The 23,978-nt window shown below is 30.7% G+C and overlaps 1 protein-coding gene and 1 long non-coding RNA gene across 2 annotated transcripts in view; both read left to right on the plus strand.

Annotated features, from left to right (window-relative positions):
• Nucleotides 1-606: 606 nt before the first annotated feature.
• On the plus strand, nt 607-5,235 carry LOC138941107 (uncharacterized). Its single transcript, XR_011448115.1, has 4 exons — nt 607-649; nt 727-770; nt 2,587-2,845; nt 5,095-5,235. It is a non-coding gene; the product is annotated as an uncharacterized lncRNA (long non-coding RNA).
• Nucleotides 5,236-11,977: 6,742 nt separating this feature from the next.
• Superdeath (Suppressor of ER stress-induced death) overlaps nt 11,978-23,978 on the plus strand; it is a 15,348-nt gene continuing 3,347 nt past the window's right edge. Inside the window, exons 1-8 of the mRNA XM_070310858.1 lie at nt 11,978-12,177; nt 15,291-15,660; nt 17,822-18,126; nt 19,941-20,099; nt 20,466-20,765; nt 22,467-22,650; nt 23,394-23,550; nt 23,635-23,716. Of these exons, the coding sequence (XP_070166959.1) occupies nt 15,304-15,660; nt 17,822-18,126; nt 19,941-20,099; nt 20,466-20,765; nt 22,467-22,650; nt 23,394-23,550; nt 23,635-23,716 (1,544 nt within the window). The 5' untranslated portion in view covers nt 11,978-12,177; nt 15,291-15,303. The remainder of the gene's footprint in view (nt 12,178-15,290; nt 15,661-17,821; nt 18,127-19,940; nt 20,100-20,465; nt 20,766-22,466; nt 22,651-23,393; nt 23,551-23,634; nt 23,717-23,978) is intronic.

Here is a 23,978-nt window from a genome sequence, read left to right on the forward strand (position 1 = left end):
TTTTGTATTTTTGGATATATATTTTTTTTCATATTGGAAATAAATAAATTTTATATATAATATATAGTATAAATTTTTGTAAGAAATTAAAACAGCTATTTTGTATAACTGTTTTCGATTAAAATATTTGTTTAATTTTTATTTTCAGTTGCCGCAAGTTGTTGATATCATTATTTTTGTAGGATATATTTGTATCATTTTTTGAATTAAAATATTCTTATAAGTTTTTATTTTCAATAATTTAAAATAACACTATTTTATAAATATATATAAATGCAATTTTTCACAAGTAGCGCATGTATTTGGCGCTTGTTTTACCTTTTTTTAAAAAAGTACATTTTTAAGTTAGGTTAGTCTTACAACAAATTCAAAGTGTAATAAATTCAAAGTGTGATATATTGCAATTATTATCACATTGTACATTGCAATATTATGTATTTATTATTTTATTTTTAATGTTTTGACAATTTTGTAATTTCTCCGTACCCGACAACCATCTTTTATTATTTTGCACTGTTGTTTGTCGGGGCTGACAGCGCTTGTTTTATCTTCTCATCGTTTTTGCTTAATGATAATTGTCTCATTGCTCAATCGTTAGTCGGTGTATCAAGTCCTAACGTGAATCTACTGTCGACTCGTGCGTTATCTTGTAAGTCTTACAACTGTTATATAACATTGATCTTCGCTCTCGTCATTTTTCGACACAGACCGCTCCTCCTTTTACAGACACAATTAACATCAACGTAGCGCCATGTGCTTAATTTATGAACGTAATTATTCAAGAATCGAGGATTCTTTGACATGAATACTTGGGAGAATAGTCTTGTCATTTGCGAATAACCTGAGAGGATCACACTATCCACTGCTGTCATCTTTGTAGCTATGCGTTTCTAATCTCTTACAACCCTTTTATATTTATTTTAGTTATAATTTTATTATTCGATGCGCTGAGGATGGCCAAAAGAAGGGCCGAAACGTCCGCGAGTTAGACATGCTATTGTAATCTTTTTATAATAAATTAATGCGTCCTTAATACCGCGCTTGACTCTTTTTGCCATTTTTGATATTCTTGATTTTATTCGTTAAGAGCCTTATTTCTATATTTTGTTATTATAATTCAACATTCTATCGCATTTCAATCTTTCTTAAGACTTTTCCCTTTGTATTATTTTTCGGCACTGGTTCACATATCTATGCTGATATTAAAAATATTGAAAATTAATTGTACATTAGCAACTAATGCATTCAGAAGGAAAAATTCGGAACATATAAGTGTATAGATTAACACATCGAACGAAAATATAATAAATATAATTTTTATCAAGTGTAGCTAAAAATTTTAACCCATACAGCACAGAACATTGCTGCAACATTGTAGCAACGTTGCCGCAACAATATTGCAATATTGCTACAATGTTGTTACAACGTCCTGCGCTGTATGGGAAGTGATAGATATAGATCATAAGAGTGCAACCCCATACAGCACCGAAAGATTGCAAAAACGTTGCATAGATCTTACATCGTAATATTGCATAGAAGTTGCGAAATGTTTCTGCAATGTTACTGCAAGCCTGCGGCAACGTTGAAATGTCCGCCCTCAGAAATATTTCAATGTAAGACTACAGTAATGTTACGATGTATTTGTAATATTTAAGTACATTGCTACAAATATGCAAAACGCTGCAAATTTAATACGTAAACTTTGAGAATATATAAAAATATCCAAGAGAGATAAAAAAAAAGATTGTAAATTTACGCAATTACAACAAGTTTTTTCTCGTCTCTCTTGGATGTTTTTATATATTCTCCAAGTTTATCTAAATTAAATTTGAAGCATTTTGCATATTAAAAAATTATTATTAAATTTTTGCTTTTATATAAAAATGGGAACTATTAAACAATTTTCTGTTATCTAATTAACATCGCTATTTTATAAATTATTTACAAGTTTAAGAAATTGATAATGATTCAATAATTTAATTCATAAAAATTAAAATTTTATTTATATAAATATTAAACTCCATATCTTAAGTAGACAATAAACGGATAATTTTAAATCTTTTCGGATAATTATTTATCCGATTTCTGAACACTCAATTCAATATCTGAATTTCCTGTGTTGGGATTGTATCAGACAAATTAATCTGATAAAAATAATTATTATATCTTTAATATTACTAATCGCTTTTTGCAAGCTTTATATAACCATCGTGATTCAAACTTAAATACGGGATAGATAACGAAACACGCGCCGCATAGTGGTAAACGAACGAAGTAGCAATTATCAAAAACTGTTTTTTGTAATGTTTTTGAAATGTTGCTGTAACATTCTCATGAAATATTACAATTCCATATTTCAATAATGTCTCAACAATATTACATTGCAACTTGCAAGATTGTAACATTGCTGCAATTTAATTGCAATATTCTGTGCTGTATGGGACGCGTTGTGGGATATGATCTCAAGAGAATTTTTTTTTTATGAATTCTGATTAGAGCTATTAGTTCGCTAGTATAGGAAAATAGTGGTGCATTATTCTTTTATCGTAAAATTTGTCATATAGGTATATTTGAGGCTTTTTTCAGTCTGCGCAACAATATTTTCACTGCGCCTAGCACGCAATGCACAGGAATAAATATTCCGCCGATAGCCGCGGAGGTTCGCACGAGAGGTGTTTGAACTTGCTGGGCTCACTAGGAGGTAATGCGGAAGAAGAGACAGGGGACACACGGACGAGGAACGAAATTTCAGGCTGCTGGATGGAATGCGAGTCAGACGGTAAACGCGAGATCGGCCTGTCGGTGAATAGAATCTGGCACGTCGAGATACTCTCTGGCGCACGTGGTGCGTACTTGTCGAGGCGATAATGGAAAAGCTTATGCTGACTGTAGATGCACGCGTTATACACACACACATGATATACATAAATACATACACATACACATAGTATGCTTAAAAAAAATTATGATAATGAGATATATACAATAGAATCCGGAGACAGATTTAGGAAAATTCAGTTTCATGGCATTTAACTAAAAATAAACAAATTAAAAACAGCGATAATTATATATATATGTTGTAAGGTGTATTAGATCTTGCAAGAAATTTCATTAATTTTTGCATATAATTTCTATAGTTTATTACGTTTTCTGCGTTAATTTTCAAATAACTTGGATTATATCTTATAAAGTGGCAATATTATCCAGAGTATTCAGTCCACGGCTATGCAGGTAACGGATTCTTGTGTCAATGACCGATGCAATCGTCGAGTACTGATAACGGGTCAAAGTGCTTATTCTCTCTTTGGGTGCGCATTCTGCGGTAATGATAGCGCCAGGCGTCACCGACGACGTCAAAAATGTTGATTCGTATGGAGATTAAGAAGGCGAAAATTATTGGTTCCGGTTAGTTGCAACCAGAATGACTTTTATATAAATTTGTATAAGCAGATATTATATAGAATATCGCGGATTTACAGCTCTTCTGCGGCCGATTTCTTCGAATTTAGAATAAATTTTCATTAATAAAATTGAAACATGGAATAATCTTCCGATTTTAAAACAGCAATTTTTTTTTCAGAAATCATTCTTTAAGAAAGCATACATATAAAAAATAATATAACAACAATTTATATATTTTTTATACCCGTCCGTATATAATAAAATTTCACATTATTTATATAATTTTATCAAATCTTTTATTTAAGTAGAAAAATAATATTAAACATTTAATTATAAAAATATTTAGAATTTAGTTTAAAAAATTCTTCAATATTAATCCGATCAAATTTAAACGCAAAGAGATATGATAAGCCGAGTGGACCATATAATTTTCATTTATCTTTTTCAAACACAATTACAAAATTACAATTTCTCGCAGCATCGTTGCTCGACGTGAGCTCCTCGCTTACAGAGTAAGGCGATTGCTTCGCAACGGTTCTACCTAGATATTGATAACAGGTAGTGTCGATATGTTTGACCAGGTTGGGCTGCCGGGCAAGATTCGCGCCGAGATCGAGTTATCGCGAGTTATTCGCTCGAGCTGCGAGGAGGCAGCTCTCGTTATCCGATTATACGATTTAATTTACGAGTATATGTGACGAGCGGAAGTAGATTCACGGGAATGGGCGGGGGGATCCAAGTGGATAATAGCAGTAGTATAGATATAGGGTGAATACACCGGGTATGCACTAGTCAATGGACAAATATGCGCATTACGTTGCAAGGTAAATATCCATTCGTTGGTCGATAAACCAAATTACATTTTTTGCAAAGCTGTCCCCGTTTCAGTGCGAAACGCGAATTTATTAACGCGTGCATCGAGATTCAAAATACGTGATACGCTGAAATCATTCGATTATTAATAACTTTATCGGTGATAATTAGGGTTGCACGAGATACCAAGACTAGTTTTGGTCTTGTCTTGATCTTGTCTTGAAATTCAAGATAAGATTTTAAATTAATTATCAAGACAATACCAAAACAAATTATCAAGATTCTTGATCTTATCAAGAAGTCTTGGTTTTTAAAAAAAGTTATCTAATTGTTCCCGATCTCTGAACGGAGATTTTAATTAATATGGAAATAGGCGAGAAAAACACAAAATTTTATTTATTGTTAGTAAATAAAAACATTTATAAATTTAAAAACTTTAAAAAATTTAAATTTAAAGAGTCTGCTCATTATTATCATTACACACTTTAATGTGACATAAAAATAGCGCAAATTAATTATTTTATATTACTTAATTTTTAAAGTTTAATTTCAATACTTACGTTTAAAAATATATCTATCGCTTTTTGTTTTTCTGACAATATTTTATTTTTCATTGCTTTTAATCCAAATAAATCTTCATATGCTTTTTTATGATCTTTCTCCAAATGTTTTTTTAATCCAGTAGTGTTACTATTTTTCATTTTTATTTCTTTAGTCACATTTTCTTTTTCACATAATAAACATACGCCGATTTTTTCTTGTTTCATACTTAAAATAAGCTTTCTATGTGCATTGTTTAACTGCACTTACTTCCGAACTTTCATTATCACTTTCGGAAATGTTTGCATGTTTAGCAGAAGAACTTGGTTTAATTTTTAGACTGCGTCTGCACAATCGAGACGTGAGCATGCGCAGTAAAGGACAAACGAAAATCGTGCTCGGCGCTTCGGATAACAGAAGAAATCAGATATACTTACTATTTTCTGTTTTTTATCAAGATGACAAATAATTTAGTGTTAAATAAAAACTGTTAATAAAAATCAAAGCAAGACAAGACAAGACAAGACCTTTGATACAAAAATCCTCTCAAGACCAAGATAAGATTAAAATTTTCAAGACCAATACAATATTTTTGTGAATATTGTCTTGTCTTGGGTCTCGTGCAATCCTAGTGATAATCAATTTGACGCATTTCAACGCTAAGCAATGACATCTGCTGTGAAGTGATATCATTCTTGTATGTAACGCATATGTATGTTAAGCAAAGGACAAAATATTATCTAATATTCTACTACAATATTGGATAAGAACGTATTACTTAATATACGCCAGGGTTGGGAAGTAACGCGTTACTTGTAACGTCGTTATCGTTACAGTTACTTTTTCTCGGTAACGTCGTTACATTTTTACAGTAACGGTAACGAATTAGCCGTTACTTTTATCGTTACTTTTTGGTTTTTATTATCTCATATCTATTCAATAGATGTATTTTTTGAAAAATATTTTGTAGCCTTCTATCATAATTCTGATAGTCACTGCCAGTACTGAAAATCTATAGTAACGTAAATTATAGATTTTACGATACTGACAGTGAATATTGGGATACACTCTTAATAATATCAATATTTCTCTTATCAATATTTAAAAATAATGTTCGATAAAAATTTTCGACAAAGTTGAAATTTGCAAATTACAATTTAAATTCCTATAAAGATAAGTGTATTAAAAAGTAAAGATATTAATATAAAAAATTAGAATCATTAAATAAGTTTAATATAAAAAGTGCTTGCTATATAGAGACTAATTTAGAGTTTTTAATTGTAACACATATTATTACATTTAATATTGATTATTAAATTATTTTTATAATCTAATAGCTTATTTTAGCATTACAAAAAACAAAAACATAACGGAAAAGTAACAAATCGTTACTTTTCGAATAACGGTAACGATAACGCATTACTTTTATAGAGTAACGTTCCCAACCCTGATATACGTGCACATACACACAGCAAATTAATCGGGAGAAAACATCTCGTTGCGTCTCCTTGAATTCGCCAATCCTACACGCGTTTGTCTATATGATTTAGCAGTTATTTAGTAAAGTGCCTGTTATTGTGACAAATAACTGACCTTCCTTGTCAGTTTTATAACTTTGCTGCGGAATATCGAAACGTCGTACACATTGTGACAATCTTTACACTTCAGCAAATGTAAACGTGTGTATACGTGCTTCCTGTCTCTTGTTTTCAAGATCACTGATATAACGCAATTAGCATTTACGTTAAGACAGGCGAATATAATTGTTGCGGGCACGTTTCGGGCACGTTTTCAACATTCCAACGGATACACTTTATACATGTATATATATTAAAGAACAAAGGATATTTAATAATAAATAATTTTGAAAAATAGAGTATGATATTCCTTGTTGGAATTTTCATTTTTAAAATTTCCTTATATAGTCTTTTTATAGTTTTTATTATAGATATTACGATAATTATGTGGATGTGTATCAAGTCTAGATTTTATAATATTAAATTAATTTTTTCGTAAGATTAGCTGAAGAGTTACTTTTTGTTATCGATCTATATTTTTAATACGTAATTCGTAAAAACTTATTTCTTAATCGATTGCTCAGAAAATGATTTACTTATTATCAACAATAAGAAGAAAACTTTTTAATTTTTGACAAATGAATATATCGTTACGCGTATCCCCCGAATTGCTCCTATTACCGAACATCCTGTATCACCGCGAAGGGAACGCGAAAGGAACACGAAGGAAGCGTATCCGGGCGGAAGAGAAGCCTATAAAATTTTTGAGTTCGCTGAAGAAGGATCTCTACACAGGTTTCGTTCACGTTGCGATAGGTACACACTCGATTACAATGGTGGATAGATTGGTGTCTCGTTCCGTAAAGGCACACCACAATGAAGCGTAATCCAATCTGTACGGCGTAGATGGACCGTGTCTTCGTTCCGTTCACGGTGTAAGATTATCCCTTTCCCGGGGCATGAGCTCCATCCGGCATTTTCGATTTGCCCGTATTCGGATCTCGAGAGCTTTGAGTTATTCAGGTAATTTGATGTGCCATCCTCTCGGGAATTTCGATTAGTGAATTACGTAAGACCGATAAGAGTCTAAACACTAATGGAATAGCGAAGCTTCCTCTCGTCGATCTGTGCGTCGCCATGATAAGGAACATTGCCAAACACGACGTGAATGAAAAATGATATTGTACGCTGGTCAATACGAGGCGATTCATCCATTTGTGTTCTTTTATCCCCGATTTAATTTATATTTGATATCATATAATTGGGAACTTATTACACCAAAAGATGGTATTAAATGTAGCAAAGCGTATCGGTTTAGTTTTGGTCATTCGATTAAATAAAGACAAGATTACGCTACGAAATTAAATATTAAACAATTTCTCTGGTGAAAATCTTATTTCATAGAAAAAATTGATCTATACAAGGAAAACAATACGAAAAAAAATTTAACAAAAGAACGGAATAATAAAACAAAATATATGTGAAGGTGCAGTTTATATATTTACTATAATGTATATGACATACACGAATGCATCTTAACTAAATTCGCAATCCCGCATCTGAGGTATGACGCGATTGTGAAAGTGGAGTTCTGGGTTAATTCACTTTTGCACTTATATATCGTCAGTGTGCGATGGTACAGACGAGATTCAATAATGCGGGTCTCATGTGTGATAAATCGCGTGTGACGTTACGCGCCGTCTCTGACGGATGACTTCAATCAATTTAGGGATGCTCGTTCGCCTAAATCAATTATTTGCCGCGTCTCCCCTTTCTCCCTCCCCACCCCTCTGCTAATTTATAGGATTATTAGGTGCTTACCGAACTGATTCATGCGATCTTAACTTATCGATTTTCGATTGACGGATTAAATAGTTCGTTTCTACTTCCCTGCAATACGTGTAATACGCGACGTCGTTTAAATAAGACTACTTCTAATCGTTTGACAACAAAATTATTTTCACCATGATAACAAGTGGTTTATATCATTATGATGAGATAATCATGCGATGTCAATTATCCTAGATATTTAAGCAGATGTATCAGTGTTTTTACAGATGTTCATGAGACATATATGATTCTTATGAGAGAGAAAAATATATTAAATATAATACATCCAGTCGAATATCTCAAAAACCAAACCCGGAAGAGAAAAATGTTTCAAACAAAAGTTGTGTGGCTTCAAGGGGGCCATAAGATGGTGACAATGATTTGACCTCGGAAAATCATTTGAAGGTCATGTGAAGGTCAACTTTAAAATCTTAAATGGAAACCCCCATTTTTTATTTAGTATTCTTGTAGCTGACATCGAGAGCTTTCCAAAACACTATAATAAAGTATTTTTTCATTAAGTACTTTTTGAGTTATTTTATATTTTAATCTGACATATTTTGATATAAAAAATAAAATATTTCGTAAAATATTCAGTTTTTGATAATTTTACCGTAATACTTCTATGTACAGAATAATAAGACAAATTAATTAGTGCCAAAAAAAACAAATAATTGTTTAAAAAAATACATTGTAAATAATTTTCTTAAAAACAATTTTTTTTTATATACTAATTGATTTGTCTCATTATTCTGTACATAGAAGTATTAAGGTAAGATTATCAAAAACTAAATATTTTACAAGATATTTCATTTTTCATATCAAAATATGTCAGATTAAAATACAAAATAACTCAAAAAGTACGTAATGAAAAAATACTTTATTAAAGTGTTTTGGAAAGCTCTCGATGTCAGCCACAAGAATATTAAATAAAAAATGGGGGTTTCTATTTAAGATTTTAAAGTTGACCTTCACATGACCTTCAAATAATTTTCCAAGGTCAAATCATTGTCATCATCTTATGGCCCCCTCGAAACCAAACAACTTTTGTCTGAAACATTTTTCTCTTCCGGGCTTGGTTTTTGAGATATTTGTCTGAGGAGATTAAAATGGGACACCCTGTATATATATATATATATATATATATATATATATATATATATATATATATATATATATATATACACATATATTGTGGGCTAGTATCTCCTTTGATTAGAAACAGGATTCAAATAAATTATTCGAAAGTATATAATGTATGACTTGATTTAAATCACTTATCTCCGAAATTATCTTTTGATTTGATCGTCTTATATAATATGAATTTGTTCAGATTTGTTGCGGTTTTAGCGATTTTATAACATCGATATTTCACAGTTTCGAATCACAGTTTCAAAATTAAACATAATTGAGAAAATACGAAAGCGAGAAAGAAAAAGTCATTGAATATGAAACGCACGATATTAATATCATAATCGCAACATTGATGTTTGCGATTTTGATACTAATATTATGCGTTTCGTATTCTGCGATTTTTCTTTTTGTGTTTTTATTTTTGCAATTATGTTTGACTAATTATTTTATATTTTTTGCTTTTATTTAATATAAATTCCTTGTTTATAGGATCCGTAGACAAGAGTTTAAATTTGCACGCTCACTTTTTTGTGCCTATAAATGGAAGATTCGCCAGGTGTGCGCATAATGTAATGTTTGCACAAACCATAGAAATGCCCATATCTCTAGTCTTATTTTAGTAACTTTTTGTCCCTAGTGATTCTCATTGTGCAAATACTACGTTGATTACACAGTTGTATCTGCGAGTTATACTCGCCGGGGGATCGTAGTTTAAATGGCTGAGAAGAAAATATTGTATATATACATATCTTGAGAAGCATAGAGATAAAATAAAATTCAAATTTGCAGAAAAAAACATTTTAACGTTAAGTATTTCATTCTTTAAATTTTTTTTTTTTTCTCAAAAATGTGACGATTCCATACTATTACATCACTGTTATGTACAATAATTTTACGTATTATATACATATACATATACACTAATTTTTGCGTTAATAGGGTGTGAAACACATTAAAGTTTTGTAATAATTGGACAATGGTTTGTTGATAGTTTGAAATTGTTATATGAAACAAGATTACTTTTTCAAGAAAATCAACATAATACTTGTGTCATTATTCTTCACTCTCTCGATAACTAATTAATTATTGCGAGTACTGCACGTTGTTCACTTAATATTTTAATGAGCTCTCATTTGATACATGTATCTAGATTATTGATACTTTCTAGCGTAAAATTTAAGTTTAATTTAAAACAATCAATAATAATGTAACATTTTGGAATTATGATCATATAACAATATACATAATCATTAATGCATAATCATTTACATAACAAGCACATACGTATTGTATTGTAATCTGTCCACAAGTATCTTGCCCATACAGCACAGAACATTGCAGCAATATTGCAGCAACATTGCAACATTGCCGCAATGTTGCTACAATGTTGCAATATTGTTGCAATGTTGCTGCAATGTTCTGTGCTGTATGGGTTGTTAGAATATGAAAAAATTATATTATATAAACATTAGAAGTATTATTTTTTAAATATTATTTTCATTAAAATTGGTAAATCTGTCTTTTTTGCATAAGCTTTTTTAATAATAAATGCAAACTTTATGTTTTTATAAAGTAAAAATTTCCTTATCTTTATCTTTAGTAAGCAGAAAAGATGATTAGAAAAATCCTTTATTCCAAGAATTAGTGCAGAAGAATCTGTGTTTAATGTTTACGAAATATCTGAATTTATTAAATTTGGTCAATTTGAAAATTTTCTCCTTTTATTGCAATGGAATTTTAATTCAAGATTTCACTCCGAAAAGATTCCATGTTACATGAAAAGATACAAGAATAAAAAAAAAAAAAAAAAGTGTCTAATGAAATAGTTGTTAAGAAAAATTGATTTTTGCTAATTATTGCAGTTTATAAATACCTAACATTATTTTTTATCTATATTTACGTCATCTGCTTGATTGGTACATTATCTCATCGTTTTATTATACTTATTGTTATCTAAATGCATTAGTAATTTTAAATTAACATTGTGAAGTGCAGATAATAAAGGAAAGATATCAAAACCATAAGTTTTATAAACCAATATACTTTACGTCTCAACAATTAAGTGCTGTAATTTATTTTACAGATCTCAGAGATATTAGCCTTACATAATCAACTATAATATTACAGTTCACTTAAAAAAAATTATTTTTCTACATTAATTTACTACCAAAATTTTTTTTTTTATAATTTTTTCTTTAGCAAATTACGTAATCTAAATAAATTAACATGCTATGTAAATTTCTGAATCCATTTTATTTTCGTTTTCATCTTTATTGCTCTTTCCATAATTCTCTATAATTAAAAAAATTAGAATAAGTTTTAATACCATATGTTTCAATACCATAATTAATGTTTAATACTAAGAAGGACTCCGATAAATAATAGTCTTCTTCGAGACTTTGTCTGTATATATTCTCAAATATTTCAAGATTTCCTGTTATTAAAGTCAAGAATTGCAAGCTATATGCAATCCTCTGCATATACAATCGATGAATTCCTTTGCACTTATTTTTATATATATATGGAAACTAATTATAAATTATAATATCAAGTATAACAGAAAACCCGAAAACTCACATCCGAAAGATGTGGATATCGTTAAATATCGATCGTTATGACGTCACTTGTGATGCGAAAACCGATCGCACGATGATACGGAAGATGGCACGCAGGTGATCCATCCGGCAGATGAAAGGACATTATATATAGAAGCCCCGATCGGGGCGGCGACCAGGAAACCCGATTGACCAGGAGAAGGAAGAGACGAAGCTACATCGTCGCTTCGATATTCCTTGGCATTCTTGGCAGTTGCGCTCTAACCATCGAGCGGAGTGGAATGCTGTCGCTATTTGTCGATGTGATTCTGTTCTCCGATTGAAGTTTGATGGTACAACGTGTCGTGGAATAAGAGTCCAAGCAGCTACGGATAGATATTTATTGTGTAAGTTCATTGTTCGGATTTAGGCGATATTTCAGACCTTAAAAGAATTTAAAAAAATTTAAAATTTGCTTTCCAGAAAGTTTATATTCATACAAAGATTATATGAAGGAGTCTCTCTTTCGATATCTAATTAAAATATCACGTATGAATCTGCGATGTTTTTACTGTAGCACAAATATAAATGTAAATATGTGAGAAGTAAGAGTATCATCTGTACGAATAACATCTATTTGAAGAAAGATGACAATAAAGTATATTAGCTGTTTTTACGCAACAGCTTTACGGTATATTTACAATAGAGTTAAAATATTTAAATACGATTACATTAAGAGAATTTTATTGAAAATTAATATTTATTCCATGTTTATTAATCCTTCTTCATACCCTAAAGATAAGCCGGGAATGTTTCGAATATGTATATGTACGAACGTGTAGTGTTCTTCGCGAAATACCTTGAGTAACCTTGAATAATGTTGGATTGGTAAGACGAGAAATACGAGGATATACGTGTAATCGAAAATAAAACGATAAAGAGACTTCTCCTTATGTAAGAGTCTTTTGTAATCTGTGACAAAATAATGGAACCCGCGAGATTTCATGAAATTTGCCATCAACTTTCTTGTCCTAGCAATATAAACACGGATATAAATCTTGTCATCAACGATATGACATGCGTGCGCTATGTTCGCTAATGCAACGGCAATACATCGAAGGTACTACAATACTGTAACAGGCTTCTCAAACATATATTATACTTTTTGCGACGCAAAATCTGCACGACTGATTATTCAGCGGTCGTTTTCAACGAGGAAGTGCAAGTAATTTGCTGGCAAATAATTTACAGGTAGAAAGTAAACCGTCAGGTGGGAAACATGTGATCCCAAGTGTTTATTTTGACGATTCATGATATAAAGAGTTTGTTGAATTTGACGTAGCGTTTCTTCATTAAAATTTAAACCAACACATTAGGCAGTGCGCGTGGAAATGTGTTTCGTTTTACTTATATAATTGTGGCAAATGGAAGAAGAAGGTAACACACACACACGAGACCTTTCCTTCTATCATAAGAATACAGGTTTTGTTACCTAATTTATTAAAATGTTCTTGTATATATATATATATATATACACATATCATTAGACATCAACGTAAATCTTGTTTATACAAATAAAAACTGATTAAATTTTGCTTTGTAACGTAGAAGCATGTCTTTTATTGTTATCTGTAATTGCACAGTTAGAGTTATATTAGGACATATTTATAGGAAATTTTTATGAATTTTATTTCGTTTATGCAACACCAATTCGCATAATAGTCATCTTTTATTCAAGGTTCACCGTTGCCTCGGTTAGGATGCGAAGTTGTGTTGTATGTATAAGATTATTTCACGCCAGTGCAAGAACCTTACATCAATTCAAGCACGCCACTCGTTTCCTTGACACGCTCACTCGAGACGTTTGGAACGTGAAGTTACTTTCAATGATTGGTCGCCTTCACCCGATTTACGCGAGATAAAAAAATTTTATATACGATGATTTCGCGAAAATTGCTCTTGTTTTGACATGTTTATCATTATCAATCTAAATATTTCCACAATTTTGAAATTCAAATAATATATAAATCAGCTAGTCATAGTGTTAAATTGTTTCAATTATTTATTTTGATTTCTTTACATATTTATCCTGATTAATTTTTTAAATAAACATGTGACTGTACTATTTCTCTTCAGCTGGAAAATAAAACAGTTCTGGATCTACTTGTCTTGATCTATTGGAAAATATTATACACACATTGCGTATCAATATTTAAAAAAAATGTATTGAATAAATATTTAAATTATATCGATATTTTGTATATAGTTTTTATAGAGTACTAAAATTTTATAGAAATGAATAAAAAAAATAGTAAACATAGAAATGAGTATACGTGGCATTTATTTTGATGCGACATTGTTAGGCATATTGTTGTAACAGCAACTAGGTATATCTTTGCAAATTATTCGAACCGATTTCTGTGTGCGTCGTTTCATCGTATGTAATTATTAAGTATGCTGTTTTGTGTGCTACTTTATCGTACTCGTAATATTAAATATCTATGTATACCAGGATAATTTCACTTTTTGCTCTCTCTTTTTTTCTTTCTCTTTTCCCTCTTCGTGTTTATTTTTCGGGTAAAGATGATAACAGGCATACGGGTGTAAGTCTGTTCAGATACAAATTCAAAGCTGTTGGATCTTCCTGTTACTATCGCTTTCGCAGATTCGTACATTATCTGTTACTTTAACATTAATATAATCAAATATATGTGCGCGACCTTCGATGGTATTGTTTACGATGGTTTTACTGTTATACTTGATATTATAATTTATAATTAGTTTCCATATATATAGAAATAAGTGCAAAGGAATTCATCGATTACATATGCAGAGGATTGCATATAGCTTGCAATTCTTGGTCTTAACTTTAATAATAGAAAATCTTGAAATATTTGAGAATATATACAGACAAAGTCTCGAAGAAGACTATTATTTATCGGAGTTCTTCTTAGTATTCAACATTAATTATGGTATTGAAACATATGGTATTAAAACTTATTCTAATCTTTTTAACTGTAGAGAATTATGAAAGAAGCAATAAAGATGAAAACGGAAATAAAATAGATTCAGAAATCTACATAGCATGTTAATTTATTTAGATTACGTAATTTGCCAAAGAAAAAATTATAAAAAAAAAATTTTTTGTAGTAGATTAATGTAGAAAAATAATTTTTTAAGTAAACTGTATTATTATAGTTGATTATGTAAGGCCAATATCTCTCAGATCTGTAAAATAAATTACATCACTTAATTGTTGAGACGTAAAGTATATCGATTTATAAAACTTATGGTTTTGATATCTTTCCTTTATTATCTGCACTTCAATGTCAATTTAAAATTACTAATGCATTTAGATAACAATAAGTATAATAAAACGATGAGATAATGTACTAATCAAGCAGATGACGTAAATATAGATAAAAAATAATGTTAGGTATTTATAAACTGCAATAGTTAGCATAAATTAGCATAAAAATGAAGAAAGAGAACTGAAAAATGCGCATATTTCTTCTTTCAGGCTTCCACATGATATGACTCAGTCCCGCGAGGTTCTGGCGATGATGGATGCACATACAACTACATTCGGACGCAAGAGAGGCTGCACAATTTCTCGGTGTGGTGCCTTCTTCTTGGGAGCATTTTTTCTGATTAGTCTGGTCGCTACTGGTTTATTGGTATATCATTTTGCACCTTGTCTCGAGGAGAAACAAGTCAAGCAATGTGACGACTTTCTCGACAGTCCGCTTTTGCCGAGCGGGAAAAGTTTCTCGCCAACGCCTATAAAGAAGAAAATAGATGTCAGATTACCAAAGGCAGTTGTGCCCGATTCATACGAATTATGGCTGATACCCTTCATATGGGAGGGTAACTTCACGTTTCACGGCGAGGTAATATTTCTCAATTTTGCAATGTATTTCGTAACAAGTGAAAAGAATTCTAAACATGTCGTAGGAAATTCTTTTTTTTATAATATAACATTACTTTTTTATAGAATTCAACTTATGATTCATACATACCTATATTTTTGTAGTTAAAATAAAATAAAAATAAGAAAATTTAACTGCTATTATAAACGTCGACTTTCTAGTGAGAATCGGAAAAGTGTAATGTTTTTATACATGCTTAATTCTTAATTCTGTGCGTAAACCGTCACGAAAAGAAACGCACGTAGTAGCGATTGACAACCGTTCACTTTCATATATTGAATTTATCAGGAATACAGGCATATGCACACAGATCACGTGCGTTTTGATCTTAACTTACAGTCAAGTTTCTTTTTCGTTCTTTTCACTTTCCTCTGAACCATTTGTTCTCAGCTCTCGACATTTTTTCGAATTGCGAGCGAGAAGGAACATTTAAATATCTTGCAATTAATAGGATGTTACTTTGAAATTCTAAAATAGTATTAATGAGTTAATTAGAAACTTAAAATATATTTTAACAATTGAAAATAAAAATTAAACAAATATTTTAACCGAAAACAGTTGTATAAAATAATTGTTTTAATTTCTTACAAAATAATAATATTAAAAAGTTGCACTAACTAAAAAAAAATTTATGCTATATACAGGGTGTCCCATTTTAAAGGACCCACTCAAATATCTCAGAAACACTGCGTTAAATCGGAAAATGTTTGGAAAAAAAAAAAAAAAAAACCGTAAATAATTTTTTTAAAAACTATTATTTTTTTATACTAATTGATTTGTATCATTATTCTGTACATAAAAGTATTACGGTAAGATTATCGAAAACTAACTATTTTATGAGATATTTAATTTTTTATATCAAAATATGTCAGATTAAAATATAAAATAACTCAAAAAGTACTTAATGAAAAAATACTTTATTATAGTGTTTTGGAAAGTTCTCGAGGCAAGCTACAAGAATACTAAATAAAAAATAGGGGTTTCCATTTAAGATTTCAAAGTTGACCTTTACATGACCTTCAAATGATTTTCCAAGGTCAAATCATTGTCACCATTTTATGGCCCTCTTGACGCCACACAACTTTTGATTCAAACATTTTTCGATTTAATGCAGTGTTTCTGAGATATTTGAGTGGGTCCTTTAAAATGGGACACTCTGTATATATAAAATTTATTTATTTCCAATATGAAAAGAAAAAATATATCCAAAAATACAAAACACAGAAAACAAAATACAAAATTGATAGAAAAATTAAAACTTAGAAATTAATATAAGAAATTAAAAATCTATACATAAATTAAAAATTAATAAAATAAATGAAAAAAATAAAAAAAATAGAAAGAATTTTAATTAAAAAAACTTGGCGCTGCTAAAATAAACAATAGCTAAAATTAATATTCTTTAATACATTTACATTGTGTATATAACACAGCATGGTACATATTACTCAGTACATATTACTCATCTCTAAACACGCACACATACGCACGCACATGCACAAAGGCGTAATACGCGAAAAACGAAAAGAAAGAGAAAGAAAACAGGAATTAAGAAAAGAGAGCGAGAGATAACGAAAGAGAAAGAATGATATATATATTAATAACTATTACCGACAGTAATGAAAATGGTAATTGTGCTCGCAATACAGTATTATGCATTATCGATAACTTTATTTTCAACTAACGCCATCTTGCGTGTAAAGCTAGAAAAGTACATTTTCATGTGGTCGACTACGTCGTCGATGTCGACGTTTCTTAAATGAAAATTTCCGCATTGTGACTTTGCGTCATAATATGGCCGTTCACGATACATGTAAAATGAAAATAAAGATATTTTCGTTATATAATTAATACCCAAGCTATCAATTAAGCCTAATAAGATCTCAATCAGCCCAGCCGTTATTGAAATTTCAGTTATACTGTCAACTGATCGGCTCGCGTTAAGATACACGGTACGCCTTGCTGTTGCTGCGTATGACTTGGCGCGAGACACTACCGTGTCTCTTGAAATGCAATATATATATTGCATTTTGAAGAAAATTGATAACATACATATTATCAATATATCTTACAAAAGCTATCTTTTAAAAAAAATATCTAGAATTATTTTTTATTTATCTAGGTCAAGATTTTGGTGAACGTTACATTAGATACGAACAATGTCACGCTTCACGCTTTGGATATGAAGATCGATGAAGGTTTTACAAATATCAGGGAGTATTCGGGCAAAACCAACAAGACTAACAATAAGATAATCAGGATCGTGGAGCAGAGGAATGACACCGACAAGCAATTTCACGTGATTAAAACGTCAGACACGTTGAGCAGGGGCAAACAGTACGTGGTGCATCTTAAGTTCATTGGCTATTTGAACGATTACTTGGAAGGTTTCTACAGAAGCTCATACATGGTCGGCAATCAGACGAGGTAAATGGCACCGCGATGGAATTTTTATGGCCAATATATAAATTTAGGGCGCTATTCTGTACACGATTACTAACAGGGTTGGGAAAGTTACTTTATAAAAGTAACTCGTTACCGTTACCGTTATTTTTTCTAAAAAGTAACTCGTTACCGTTACTCGTTACTAATTTTAAAAAGTAACTCGTTACCGTTACAGTTACTAAAAAGTAACGAGTCGTTACAATTTCCGTTACTTTTTTACAATACAAACTAATAAATTATTTTGCATAAGAAAAACTTTTAAAAAATTATAAGCAAGATTTCATTCAAGGTTTATTACAAAATAAATGATTAAATTTTATCGAAATTCTTTATTAATTTTTAATAAAATTTGTTGCTCCATAGTATCATCATTTAAATGCCCTCTTTGTGGTGTTAATACAGAGCCACCGATGCTAAACATTCTTTCTACAGATGCACTGCTTGGTAGAGCTGTATTATATTTAATAAAAAGTTTTTTAAGTTTTGGATAGTCGTTTAACATTTCTATATTACAATTATTTGATTTTAAAAACCGTTGCAATTCTTCTTGTTCAGATTCATTTTGCACCGTTTTTTGCTCAAAAATGAAAAAATCATCGTGATCGTCAGATTTTCCAGCTTTTGAAGAATTTTCAGTTGATCGGATTCCCAATAAATCCTCCAACTAATTTTCAGCACGTTTTCTTTTTTCTCCGGTTAACCAGTTTAACTTAAATTTTGGATGTAAACATGCTGCTATTATTAATTCTTTTGTTTCAAATATTGTAAGAAATCTAAAATCAAATATAGTAAATTAAGCGACATTGTTTGTTTTATTGAAATTAATACTTTTGAATCAATACTTTAAAGTAAAATAATATTTTTCAATTAAATCCTTATTTAAAATTAAATAACATATGTATTAATCAAATTAATAAGTTACTTTTTATTTAAACCTTGCTGAATAGCTTCAACTAATGAATGGCAATCTATAAGGTCAGATTTATTGAGATTTTCTAATTTTCGTTGCAAGGTACTTAGAACTGGTAGTAAATGAGAGCTCTGCTTTTCCGAAAAGATAAAGCTCTCATTGGATATCGCGCGTCGCGTCATCGCACTGGTCTGCAAGAGCCATAAGTTGATCAATCACATTCAAGCATTTTTACAACATAATAAGAATGCTAATTGGTCGATTTGCTTACGGCTTTACGGTTAAGATAAAAATTTTATCACGCACAATAGCAAGAATAATATCTTAAATAAATCAAAAAATTTGAAAAAAGTAACGATAAAAGTAACTGTTAAATTCGTTACTCGTTACCGAAAAATGTAACGAAGTTACTTTTTCCGTTACAAATAAAATTTGTAACGCCATTACCGTTACAGTTACCGAAAAAAAGTAACTGTAACGGTAACGGCGTTACAAGTAACGCGTTACTTCCCAATCCTGATTACTAATAGCAGTAGGGTCTGGCTTTGCAAATATCGTTGAGCATGTTTTTTGATATATGTCACTATTACTTTTAAAATTTAAATTTAGTTAAAAGGCAAGACTTGTAAGCGAATGTAAACGTCGGTGGAGATAAGTAAAATTTGAATTACTTTTCTTAAGTTTGCAAAATTTGTGTTGAATCTTTCAATTTTTAACGTTATCATAATCGTAGTTATCGTCGCGAAATATTTTCGTTACAATGTAAAGGGAGTGATTATCCTTTGAATAGCCTCGCGTTGCGGTTGCGTATTTGGTTTATGTACATGGGCTCGAACAAGAGCTACTGTCGGCTGTTTGCCAAAGGTATCTCTGTTCTGCATTATAGATGGATCGCCACGACTCAATTCCAAGCGACGGATGCGCGCCGTGCTTTTCCGTGCTTCGACGAACCAGCTTTGAAAGCCAAGTTCCAGATTAACATAGCGCGTCCCAAAAACATGACATCTATTTCGAATATGCCCATGAAAGGGGCACCGATGCCAGTGTGAGTAATTGTGTGAATGTCATATTTCCGCTTTATATATGGCATTACATTCGTATAGATCAAATCCGATTCAAATCCATATCTTTCAGTATTATTTCCGCTTGCATGATCGCGCGTATGGATTCTCTTTTCCCATTTCGGATTTTTGTACAGCGCAAAGTGTTCAGAATATAAAAATTTGATATAATAATTCGATATAATTTATTTGTTGGAGACTGTTCGATATATTATTTTGACAAAACTTACGATACATCAAGCGAAATAAATTAATTTTTTCTTATAAAGCAGTGATTTTGAGAAATTGATTTAGAAAGATAATTTAGAATGAGAATTTTATAAGGGATACTTTTATTATTTAAAATTCAGGCCCGGTTTACACACGTATAAGTGGGATCATTACGAGCGTTCAGTACCGATGTCTACATATCTGGTCGCCTTCATAGTTTCCGATTTCGATGTACGAAAATCGGAAGATGGTAACTTTAGAGTTTGGGCGCGGCACGATGCTATTAATCAATCGCAATATAGCTTGAACATTGGACCAAAAATACTCAAATACTACGAGGAGTATTTCCAGATCAAGTTCCCTTTGCCAAAGATGGATATGGTTGCTCTACCCGACTTCTCCGCCGGCGCTATGGAAAATTGGGGCTTGATAACTTATAGGTAAGGATATCGGATTCGTACCGAATTGATGAAATTTATAATTATCTGATACGCGATATTATCTTCCCTTTTTCTATTTGTCTATTTTGTATTATTGTTGTATGAAAAGTAAAAGAAACCATCAATTTTATTGCCTTATAAATATTACCAAAAGAATTTCGATTTATAAAAATTATAGGAGAACATTTAGTAATAAATAGTTAAACTCTCTCTCTCTCTCTGTGTATATTTTCTATTTACATTTCCTATTTAATTATTTATATTATCAGAAAGAGATAAATAACTTAATTATCACTGTATTTATATACATCCCAGACAGCACAAGGATGTCCTTAGGACGTCCAAAGGGCATCCAGGACATACATGTAGGATATCCTTAGGATATCCCATTGTAATCCTCAGATCTCCTCTGGATGTCCTGAGGAAGAGTAAATGATAGCCGTATATTAACCTCTGGAGAATCCAGGGAGATCCTGTGGAACATCCTAAGGATTTTTATAGGATATGTTAGGGATATTTTTCGTATGTTTCAAGGAACAAATTTTAAAATTTAAATATAAATTAAAATTATGTTTTGTTATTTACTGCCAATATTAAAAATCTAATATTAAAAATAGTTCACCGTTCTTTAATATTTGAGGCTTTCGTGCTGTACATGAATATTTTAGGTTTGGCTCCCGGGTTTGAGTTGTGTAATATTTTCTAAACAATCCAATATCTGAATTCCCTATGTTGGGATTGCATCAGAAATTGAACTGATAGAAAATAATTACATTTGTAATTTCCTGTCAGTTGCTCTTTGCAAGCTTTATATAATTCTTATGACCAAATCTCAAATACGAGTTCGCGTGTCGCATAGCGGTAAACAAACGAACTAGCGGTTGAATACTATTGTTTGTAAAGTCTCTGGAATGTTGCGAACAGTAACATTTTTCATGAAATATTAAATAAATAATAATTTTGGATATATGAAAATGTGCGCATCAAATTCAATTATTAATATTAAACGAAATTAATGTTAACAATTAATTGCACATGTATATGTCCTCTGGAAATCCAAAAGACATCCAATATAATAGACAGGGCAGATATATCCTACAGACATCCAAGGGTTATCCAGTGGACATTTATAGGACATTAATACTTATTATAATACTTAAGATTTCTAAATTATATTAAATAGCCCACACAACTAAAAATAATTATGTATGCATATTAAATTTTTATAAATATATTTATAATAATATCTTAAAACATCCTACAAATATCCTAAACCGTCCTGGACATATTCAGGATGATCCTGAGGATGTTTTGTGCTGTCTGGGATATATTTATGCTTACGATTAGATTTTTTAAATTATACTACTCGAGAATAAGAATGATGGATAAATATGTAGGTAAATATTTTTATAATTTTGTTTGACAAACAAAGATTATTTTATATATATGCATGTATATATAAATGTATATATAAATTTTGTTATAATGAAAAATATATATCAACGATTATCCAAATTTTTGACTGGCTAATAAATAACATTTAATAAGATAAATGTTTCTTCATATGCAAATATTATCGTAACGCAATAGCATTATTCTCTTATGATTTATTCAAATAAAACAATTTTTATTTTATATGCTAATTTTTATTTGTTATGCTAATATTTGGAAGAGAATTAATTTGTCATTTTGCTCATTTAGAGAGACAGCAATGTTATACCAGGAAGGCATATCGACTAGTAGTAATAAGCAGCGGGTAGCCACCGTGGTATCTCACGAGCTCGCGCATCAGTGGTTTGGAAACTTAGTGACACCAAGTTGGTGGACAGATCTTTGGTTGAACGAAGGTTTTGCCAGTTACGTCGAATACATCGGCATGGATGCGGTAAAAGCCGTTTTTAAACAATGCTAAATTACATATTACATTAGTCAAATTATAACTCTATCAAAATACTGATTTAAGAAATTCCATGTTAAATATTTCAAACATATTTAAAAGTTATACCATGTTATTATAATGTATACACAGGGTGCTATATATACATACTCTAAAAAGGTACGACCAAGATTTAGGGAGATATTCCTCACACCTAAAGGGATGAAAAAATGTTATATGAATATGGGTGCGGAAATGTTTTTTTCAGGAGTTAGAGCTTCTTTTCTGAGTATGCGACGTTATGGCTAAATGAAGTAGTGACCTTATCTGTCAGGCAGAAATCAGAAAAATATTGATATTTAATGTTATGGTTACTTATTTACACCTAGACAATAGTAGTCCGCTATACACCAAGCATATTTGAACGTGTCGGTGAATCAATGCTCAATGCGTCGACGTGTCAATGCTTGTATTCGGGCGAATGAATAGACATTTTCAACAGTTGTTGTAACCATACTCAAGGTCGTCGACCCATACTTGTCGTCCACAATGTTTAATCCTAAATTGTTTCTTGTGCAAGTAATACAGTCAACAGTATCTTTAACATAATTTCTGAAAAAAGCGTTTACGCACTCATGTCCATATAACATTTTTTCTTTCTTTAGGTGTGAGGAATATCTCCCTAAATTTTGACCGTACTTTTTTAGAGCACCCTGTATAATATAAATTTTTTGTTCTTGGAACATTCTCAGGTAGAACCGTCGTGGAAAGTCCTCGAACAATTCGTTGTTCACGATCTTCAAAATGTGTTTGGTCTGGACGCTCTGGAATCTTCTCATCCTATATCTATTGAAGTTGGTCATCCTGACGAAATCAGTGAAATTTTTGATAGGATTTCTTATGGAAAAGGTACTTGACGATTTACATATACTCAAATAATTCTTTAAAGAAGAATAAAGAATTAGTGTACCATATTTACCGAAATTTTTTCAGGTGCTTCCATAATAAGAATGATGGATCATTTTCTTACAACGGAAGTCTTCAAGCAGGGTCTAACTAATTATTTGAATGAAAAGTAAGTAAAAATTATTTAATATTTGCATGTTTTATAATTTCTTGCATATACTATAGTGACTTAAAAAATATATAATGATTAATATTTCCTGTCTCTTTTTCTTTTGATATCATATATATAACTATATATAAACATAAACATAAACATAAACATAAACATAAACATAAACATAAACATGAATATAAATATGAACATAAATATGAATATAAATATAAATATAAATATAAATATAAATAAGTACTCTGCGTTGATACCACTGCTT

This window comes from Polyergus mexicanus, unplaced genomic scaffold, assembly GCF_030449975.1.
Source record: "Polyergus mexicanus isolate NDT 795.1 unplaced genomic scaffold, iyPolMexi1.0 SCAF_18, whole genome shotgun sequence".
Lineage (NCBI taxonomy): Eukaryota > Metazoa > Arthropoda > Insecta > Hymenoptera > Formicidae > Polyergus > Polyergus mexicanus.